The sequence below is a fragment of the Anolis carolinensis genome, chromosome 4, assembly GCF_035594765.1.
Source record: "Anolis carolinensis isolate JA03-04 chromosome 4, rAnoCar3.1.pri, whole genome shotgun sequence".
Classification (NCBI taxonomy): Eukaryota; Metazoa; Chordata; class Lepidosauria; order Squamata; family Dactyloidae; genus Anolis; species Anolis carolinensis.
This window is the reverse complement of record NC_085844.1, coordinates 42,604,874-42,613,605: the sequence shown is the minus strand read 5'-3', so window position 1 is coordinate 42,613,605 and position 8,732 is coordinate 42,604,874. Positions and strand designations below refer to the sequence as shown.

The 8,732-nt window shown below is 38.1% G+C and overlaps 1 protein-coding gene across 2 annotated transcripts in view; it reads right to left on the bottom strand.

Annotated features, from left to right (window-relative positions):
* Window positions 1–2,041: 2,041 nt before the first annotated feature.
* pde7a (phosphodiesterase 7A) overlaps window positions 2,042–8,732 on the bottom strand; it is a 59,400-nt gene continuing 52,709 nt past the window's right edge. For both annotated transcript variants that reach the window (XM_062980325.1, XM_062980326.1), the window contains 3 exons: window positions 6,253–6,349; window positions 5,062–5,142; window positions 2,042–3,811 (listed from right to left, as the gene is read on the bottom strand). In XM_062980325.1, the coding sequence (XP_062836395.1) occupies window positions 3,609–3,811; window positions 5,062–5,142; window positions 6,253–6,349 (381 nt within the window). In that variant the 3' untranslated portion in view covers window positions 2,042–3,608. The remainder of the gene's footprint in view (window positions 3,812–5,061; window positions 5,143–6,252; window positions 6,350–8,732) is intronic.

The window sequence follows — 8,732 nt, the reverse complement described above, 5'->3', positions numbered from 1 at the left end:
AGTGATGGGGTTTTTTTTAGAATATACAACATAGTTTAATGTACAATGGATCATTTTTTCAGTTCAGCTACTTAACATGAACTAATAGTTGATATCTGTGGTTCATAAATCAACAAGACAATGAAGCATACCAATTTCTGATCACAATGATATTCTTTGCTAGCTACTTAAGGCCATAGTAGTCAATTCCTTCATTGCTCCTGCAAGCACATGTGTTTAACAATTCTTAATATGAGGGAAAATGAATTAGCCTACCTTTTGCTGCTGACTTTAGGGGATCTCAGAGTCAGGTGAGAGAGGCCAGAGCCTGTCTAAAGTTATCTTACCTGAAAAAATATTAGCTAGTTGGGTGATATCTGTGATGAGCAGTTCCTTGGTTTTAGACAAGTGATTTACTTCAAAAGGACATGAAGTTTAAAATTATCAAAAGATTATGCTTACTATACTTAAGATGCAGCATCCAAGATATGGAACAGCTTAACGTTGAATTTTCTCAAAATGAACCTACGTTTTAATTTCAATAATAAATTCCAAGGTTTCATGATGAAGTACTGCTGCATCAAACTCAATTTTGGTTGAGGTGAGGAGTATCACAGCCTTTCCACTAAAGTTCAATGTAACTGTACTTGTCTCCTTATTTTGCTATCTATTTTAAGGCACAATTTTCCTTCTATTAGTGCACATTAACATATCCAAAAGCTCATAGTCATGTGAGCAGGGTTTGCTTGGGAGATGTGATTCCTGTAACCTTATTCTCAAATTCTTACCTGGAAAGGAGGGGGGTATTACAGCATTGGAGGACTGATGCTGTGTAAAGTGGACACCAAAAACTGCCTATTTGCCTTTCCAAGAGTAAAAACCCTCCACTGGATCAAAAGCCTTTTATACAGAGAATGTGCTTTTCCATTCACAAAACACATTTAGATCCAATGCACAGACTACAAAGCTAACTACAAAGCTACAAAGCTAACCATGCTATCTAAACTCCCAACAGATGGTAATAAGACTGAAGAAGACACCCTCTTTGCAGCTGAACCAGGATAGGATTTGCATATTAGTTTGGTAGGACCAGCAGAGATGTAAATCGAGTATTTATTTGCACTTTCATTATAATAAAAAGGAGAAACATTTCCCCATACTGAATTGAAGAATCTTTCCTTCACACATAGTATTCATCAAACAAAAACATCCCCAAAGTTGCTTCTGATGACATGCAAAGCTGTCCTATATTTCATGTGCCTCTGTATCCTACCTGTTCCATAAACCAAGTTGGAAGCACGTGGGCCTGCACTATCCAATTCAAATGGCAGGTGAGTTACATTACTTAGTCCACAATACATGGCAACTACAAAAATCACATAGAAAAAAATAATTACTAGGAATTTTTAAAATTTCTCCCTGTCATAGAATCTCTTATATCCAACTTTCTCTGGCAGATAAAGTGTACAGGACCCCATGAGAGAACAGGCAGATTTTTAAAAAGTCAAAATAAAGCTGGGGTGAATGTTTGGCCCCATATACCCATAAGCTCAATCATAAGATGACTAAACCAAAGGTTTCTTTTTTCTTTGTCAAATGTAGCTAAGAACTTTACAGATTTTGCCGTTGTTCCAGATGTAAGCAAGTTCGCATCACCAAAATAAAACACTTAAAAGTTAAGATCTATTACCTCCAAATCAGAAAATGGAGACACTACAGTTGAATTTAACAAGTTTCTCCTCAGTTATCTCGATTTCAGTGTGCTGAAATGAATAGAGAAAGTCATTGGGCTATATCACCACACAAGGAGACCCCTGCTTGTGCAAGAGGAGATTCTCTTCTATTCATCACTTACATACCCTGCATCTGCTCTGGAAGAGTAGGGGGAGGTTACATAAAGAAGGATTGCCTAATTTCACGGATGAAACTGAATGCAATCCACTTCAGTATTTCCATGGAACACCCCTTATTTTTTTCTGTAGTAAAAAGGAAAGACAGGTAGAGCAATTGTGATCAAAATGGTTCCGACTACTTCTCTGCATGTAAGGCAAGGCTCAGGAGATAATGTGAAAAGTTTTTTTATTATTAATAATCAAAGGTTAACAGCAACAGGCACATTAAAATGAGTATGGCAAAGCCTTCAACAAATGGCTTTACACTGAAGCTCTCTCCCAAAAATGGCTGTTGCAAACTGTAAACAGAATGGAATAAACAGTCTTTACAGTAAGAACAAGAAAAATACAAATGAACAAAAAAGAAAGCACCAGTTTGTCAAAATAGATTACAGTTGTGCTTACAGTACTTAAAACAATGTTAAAAAAAATTACAAAAAAAGGAATGCTTGAAGATTAAAAATTAGTCCTTAAAATTTGTCCTTAAAAACATTTCTCCTTTTCACATCAAAAAACCCATAAAGGGTAACATTTCAGTAGAGGGAGGAATAAGTAAACAATGCACTTTTTTCAATCAACAACAAAATTTGGTCACTTAGCTTTGTGCATAGTTTAAGGCAGCTGTAGCAACCTGTTCGTTTCCCCCCATGGCTGCTCATGAAAATGTTACATTCTAAAAATAATAAATTAAAAAAAATTGCCTTTCAAATCTGTCCCGTCATCCCCTCCCCCCAAATATCCACTCACACAGCCTCACATACACACACACACACTGCAGCGAAAGGGGTGCTTGTACCCTTGTTCTGAAGGACACACTTCCCATCCCACTATATTTTCAATCGGCAAATACCCTGAGCTGTTTCTGGTGTTCGTAATCATTCCACCTTTTTTTTTACTTGCATGTGCAGATCAAGTGTACAATAGTGAAAACAACATGCAAATGTTTCCACTGCAGAATCTTAACACAATTAGGACACTTCCTCTCTTCCCAACCCAACCTATCCCAACCCATCCCACCCACCTTTCTAAATTCAGTATTTTCTGCCTGCTATAATTGCATTCCCATTCTGCACTGGAGTAAAGTTTGGCTGTGCTTCACATTAGATGTTCAATTCCAAATGCATGGCCAAGAATATCACACAAGGGAGCCTTTTCTCTTGGTAAGAGAATGAGCTGCAGTTTCAGATTTGATCTTTTGGGTTAGTGGTTCCTTCGCAGCCATGCAGAAAGTTAATCTAGAATCTATAGTTTCAAAGTACATTTGTAAACATCAGTTCTTGCCCAAGGCAGCCAAGTATGGACACTTCACATTTCCACATTTCAGGCAGAGACTGAATGGAGTCTTATTTAAATTCCAAGAAAATGGAATCATCTATGTCATGCGGCGATTCTGAAGGCCTTATTTCAAACTTCCCCTAAAAACAAATAAAAACAAAACAATGTGGCATGTAACAATATATCTTGTACAGTTCCCAGTCAAGATTCGTTCATTTCTCATTTGCATATTCAAGGTTCCATGCAGAAGCCAACCGAGGCATATGCATATTGCTGTGTTGTTCAGGTCTTATAACTGAAACTTGGGCTCAAATGGTTTATCAAAGGAAAACCTTGGAAATAAATAATGCTGGCATTGTTTACACTGAAACCTTGGCATTCAGACAAAATGTATCCTCAAACCCTGCTCTGCAGATACCAAGCAAGAGGCAGTTTGTTGATCAGATCCCGGGGTCAGGATAGTCAGTGTTCCTGAGGTACTATGTCAGAGTCCATTTCCTCAAATGCAGGATCAGTATCGTCTCCGCTGCTGGACTGCTCTCGGTGCACTCCTTTCCAACTAGCTTTATTGAGTCCTAAATGACCAAGCATTGTTTGAGATAGCTTGGTGTTTGAAAAACGGGCCCACTCTGCAAACAATGGCTCCACCAAATAGGTAATAAAACCTAAGAGAAGAAAAAGTATATTGCCATTAGAACAAAGGGGAAAAAGAGGTAATTGAAGCTTTACTTTTCAATACGGAAATTCTTTCAATGGGTTTTACATTTAATCTTCTGTACACTTCCCTGAGCACTTGAAGTGTATGTACAACCCCTGCATCTGCGGGACTAGTATATGCCAATCTGACAAAATATATCCTCTCTAGACATTTTCAAGGTCTTTCATTTTAGCTTTATAGTATTCCAGGGCTATCTGAGTTCACCATTATCTGTGGTTTTGTAGCTCCTCAGATAGAAGGGACTGTATTATATACACTTCAAAAACAGATGTGCTAACATGCATTTTAGAACCAATACAAATTATTATAAAGAATTTGTCTCTTAAATTTGTTGTATATAAACTGGTAAACAGCAGAACATTCATCACAAGATTTCACAATTCAGATGGGTAGGCATAAAAGTCAAGAACGAAGAATCAAGAGTAAAGAATATTCACTTAAGAAATTTTTTTGTAAGAGAAAGCTAACAACTTTCCAAAATTTGACAGCAAAATATTTGGTTGTGTGGGGTTTTTTTTTTAATTCAAATAGGATTATTAGCATAAGTGCAGAGCTTCAGGCTATCCATTCGTTCCTGAACAGTCTGATTTGAAGAAACCATAATTTGCTGATATGTCCAAATAGACAAACTGTGGTTACTTATTAAGTGCTCCTTGTTTCCAATACTGACTGGTATCAAAGTAACCATAATAGGTGACCTATTTCAACATCACAATGAATCATGGTTACTTCAAACCAGATGTGCAGGAAAGAATTGAGGTTAAAAAGGTCAACAGGGTGCAAAAGTCTCACAGCATGTTTTTCATGGTCAAGCCATTAAGAGTCAGCATTGCCAAACATTTTGGTTTGCTTTACATAAAAATAAAGTTCTCCTATGTACAGCTTTAACACAAAGAATGTGCTGTAAAAATATGTCTGCCTCTTCAAGTCAAGTTGTAATAGCCTGACAAATAGAACCTTCTTCAACCATTCTACGCAAAGCAATATAAATGCTAGATGAAAAAACAACTCTGATGCGGCCAGTTACTAAGTAATATTTATTTCCTAGATAATTAAAGATGAAAAATTGATGGGAATTGCATTCAAACATATTTAATTATTTCAAAACTTCCTCAAAAAGATTCAGAGCTGATAATCCATTTTCCTTCTCTAAATAACATATTAACAAAAATTGTAAACATTTTTACTTGTAGTTACCGATCTGAATGTTTGCAATGGTTTCTGTCTCTCGATCACACAGTGGACTCACACCCAAGCCATATTTTTTCTCAACATCCCCTAGGAAGAAATACTACTGTAATAAGCCATTCACAACCATTCAATAGCCTCAAAAGTGGCAGCTTATCATTTATTATAATGAAAATTTAAAACATACGACATACTTGTTCTACCCCATCTTGAGCTGCAAGGAGAGATAGGTAACAAATGGAATCTATCATCATCATCATCTTCATCTTCATTGTCAACATCATGGTTTTTTTATCATTTGGAAATCATTTCTAAGTTTCCAAAACATGTGGAATTCCTCTTTTTAAAATTGGAGTCTATTTATGCCTGCCCACCCATACTACGTCTGTCTATGCCATTGGATTTTCTGAAAAAGTAACAGTGCCCAGAAACGCTTCATTAACTGATGAAGAAATGGAGAATAGCCAGCAGCATTGCTGGAACAATGAAGATTAATATGCAAAAGAGTGAATTTTATAGCTGTGCATCTAAAACAAGAGAACAAGCAAGTTAGATGAGGTTCAGAACCTTCTATTCCGTGCTTTAAGACAGAGGTTGAAAATATGTAGGCCTCCAGGTGATGATGATCTGAAACTCCCATAAGCTCTAGCTACGTAGGCAATAATGAGAGACCATGGGAGCTGCTGTACACAAACTTTTGGAGGATTTGCCGATCCTGCCTTTAAGGCTTTTTTAAGAAAAGGTTTAGCTGAAGAAAGCAAAAAGACATGAAACCAACCTCTTCTTGCAAACTTAAATCATCAAATGTAAGGGGGTAAGTGGTTATTCACAAAGACTACTGAAACCTGCCTTCATAACTTAAATAGGTAATATAGTTATAGTGAAGATCTGGGAGAGTTATAAAAAGTTTAAACATACTTTCAACAACGTGACAAAGTACATGAACTGCACTGCAATTCTAGTTCCTCAAATACACAGGCAGTTTGAATCACATACGAAAAACATAAAAATTGAAGTAGAAATCAAATGTTCCATAAGATTGTGATCTATCTCGTAATCAGAAAATATTCTTACAAAATTTATTAGGAGCCCTTGTTGGGAGACATACTCTAATCTCTTTGTAACACAGGGTCAATTAAAATTATTTTATCATTTTGGTTCATATTTTATGGAGAAAAAACATCATGTTTCACTGTTCACCTTGGTGAAAGAACTCTTCCGTTACTTTCTCACTCCACTGCTTGCTCAGTTCCCAGGTCCGGCAGGGGTTACAAATATCAGCACATTTCAAGGCCATCTAACAAATAAGCACAAAGTAATTGATCGATAGTATTTGGCAAGAGAGAATGCAACACCTAATTTGCAATACATAGCATGAAACAGTAACTTTAAAACTGTTCAATACATGAAGCAGGTAAATAATAGTGAGTAAAAAGCAAAACTACAACCCCACAAACAGTTACTTGTAGAAGGCAAAGGTAACCCCCATCCACCCAACAACCTCTGAACAAAACCTGCCAAGAAAGACCCTGTGATCATCATAAGTCAAAAATGACATAAGACACATAACAGTAATGAAGATGTGCTGGTAGCTTCAGTAAAACTTGTAAGTAACTGAAAGAGAGTCACAACCAACATGTATACAGAGAAAAGCTATTCAAGCTGAAGTCAGACAGAAATTAATCTCTTCAAGAACAACACAGAAATATTTTGAAAATACCACTATTTCTTAGAGTTATGCCATTGTTTTACATCAGTCTATGATTTAAATTCAGTCGCTCATCCCAACTGAATAAATGGAAAATCAAATTCAAATTACAGACGGCCCTCCACAATTGGGATACAAGAACATCTGTGAAATTGAGAAAACCACTAATAACTGCAATTTGGGGGGGGGGGGAGGCAACCGCCTCCCCAAATCCCTGTATCAGTAAAGGGAGACAGTGGCCGCTCTGCATCCCTCAAATTGTTCCCTAGAAAACTGCCTCCCAAACTCAGAGCAGGGAAGACTAACAAGAGTCCTCCAGGCTACAGAAAGATCTGGCTCCTGGCATTCAGGAACCTGGGCTAGCATGCTAAGGGTCTTAGTAGTTTTCTTTAAAAGGATATTAAAATCTATCACTGAAACTGTCTAAGAAACGTTGGGAGGAATTCCCTTGATCCTTCATAAAGGACAAATCTTCAGTGTCAGAGTGGGTAGGTCCTCCTCCATGTAATCCCCAGCCACTGTGTAGGCATAATCATACTATAATTGCCATCTAAGGTGTCCCTTCTTGCCTCCTAGAGGGTGTAAGGTCCAGAGATATGTCACCCTGATTTTCAATGTCCCTTAGATCTAATTCAGAGGAGGCCTGGACCCGCATGCTGCCTTTGCTAGTCAGCACTTCAGGGTGGATTGAGAAGGATCCTGCCCTTTCCACCTGGTTGCCTTATGTTTGTCAGGAGTCCCTTTACCCAGCCTATTATGCAACAGCTCCCAGGTCACGGGTGGTCTAGAAGCACAGGTTAAAGTGGTAGCTGGAGAACTGAGATAAAGGGAAAACTCATCCACATTTTCCCCACAGCTCTTCTGGTCACTTCCAGGTTGCTAACTCTCATCGGCTCCCCTCAGCTGGTTGTGTTAGCCTTAGAAGACACCAAGTCATTGACTCATGGCATAAAATCCATTAAGTGAGGGAGGGGCTCCATGACCACCTGCCTTGTCATTCACCACATGGTTGGCCAGTGGGGTAAGGGGAGTAGGGGAAAAGGGAAAAACAGCTGAAGGAAGATTAACATTTAAGAAGTCCAAAGAAAAAATAAGATTTTAAAAGGAAGTGTTTTTTAAGACAGAAGAAGAAAGCAGAAAAAATGGAAGAGAAGAAGTGGAAACGAAAGAAAAATGGTGGCCAGAGCAGAATGTTGGGTTTCATCTCTGGATTGCACACATCTTTGTGACATCAAGCTTCTAATCCTCAGTGAGTAGCTAGACTAGAGACAGAGCTGAGCTCAGGAATTCCTTTCCTCACATTCCTATGCATGTTTCCCAAAGGGCTTTGTTTTTGTCTTCACTGCTAGCCACTGTCTCCTCCCCCTTTGATGACGAAGTAATGGAATTCTGTGTGAGAACTTCCTCTTAAGTTTGAATCTGCCCTGGGAAAGCCATGCAGTCTCCACCATTCTTTTTCTGCTTTTTTTTTCTCTCTCAGTGAGGATGCATTTCGCCTCTCTGCAGACAAAGTGTAGCTGTATGGACTTTTTTTTATCCTTTACCTTCTTTAGAAGATGAGATTTAACAAGATAGTTAGCTCCAAAAATCTATATATATAAATGAGTAATGGCATCATGGCGACCCACAAAACAACAAAACTACAGGCCTCCCAACCTCGAAATTTGACAACACAACCCATCATCCACGCCTCTAGGTTGATACAACAAAAAGAAAAGAAAAATAAAGTCCTAATTAGAGGGAGAGCAATAATTGTTTTTATCCAATTGCTGCCAGTTTAGAGGGCTAATCTCTGCCCACTTCGTCTCCTAGCAACCGACTCAGCAAAGGGACAGCCAGGATTCAGTTAGGGGACAGGCAGATTTAGGCCTCACTTAGGCCTCTTCCACAGATTATCTAATTTGCACTAGATTATATGGCAGTGTAGACTCAACGCCCTTCCACACAGATAAATAACCCATTTATAATCTTA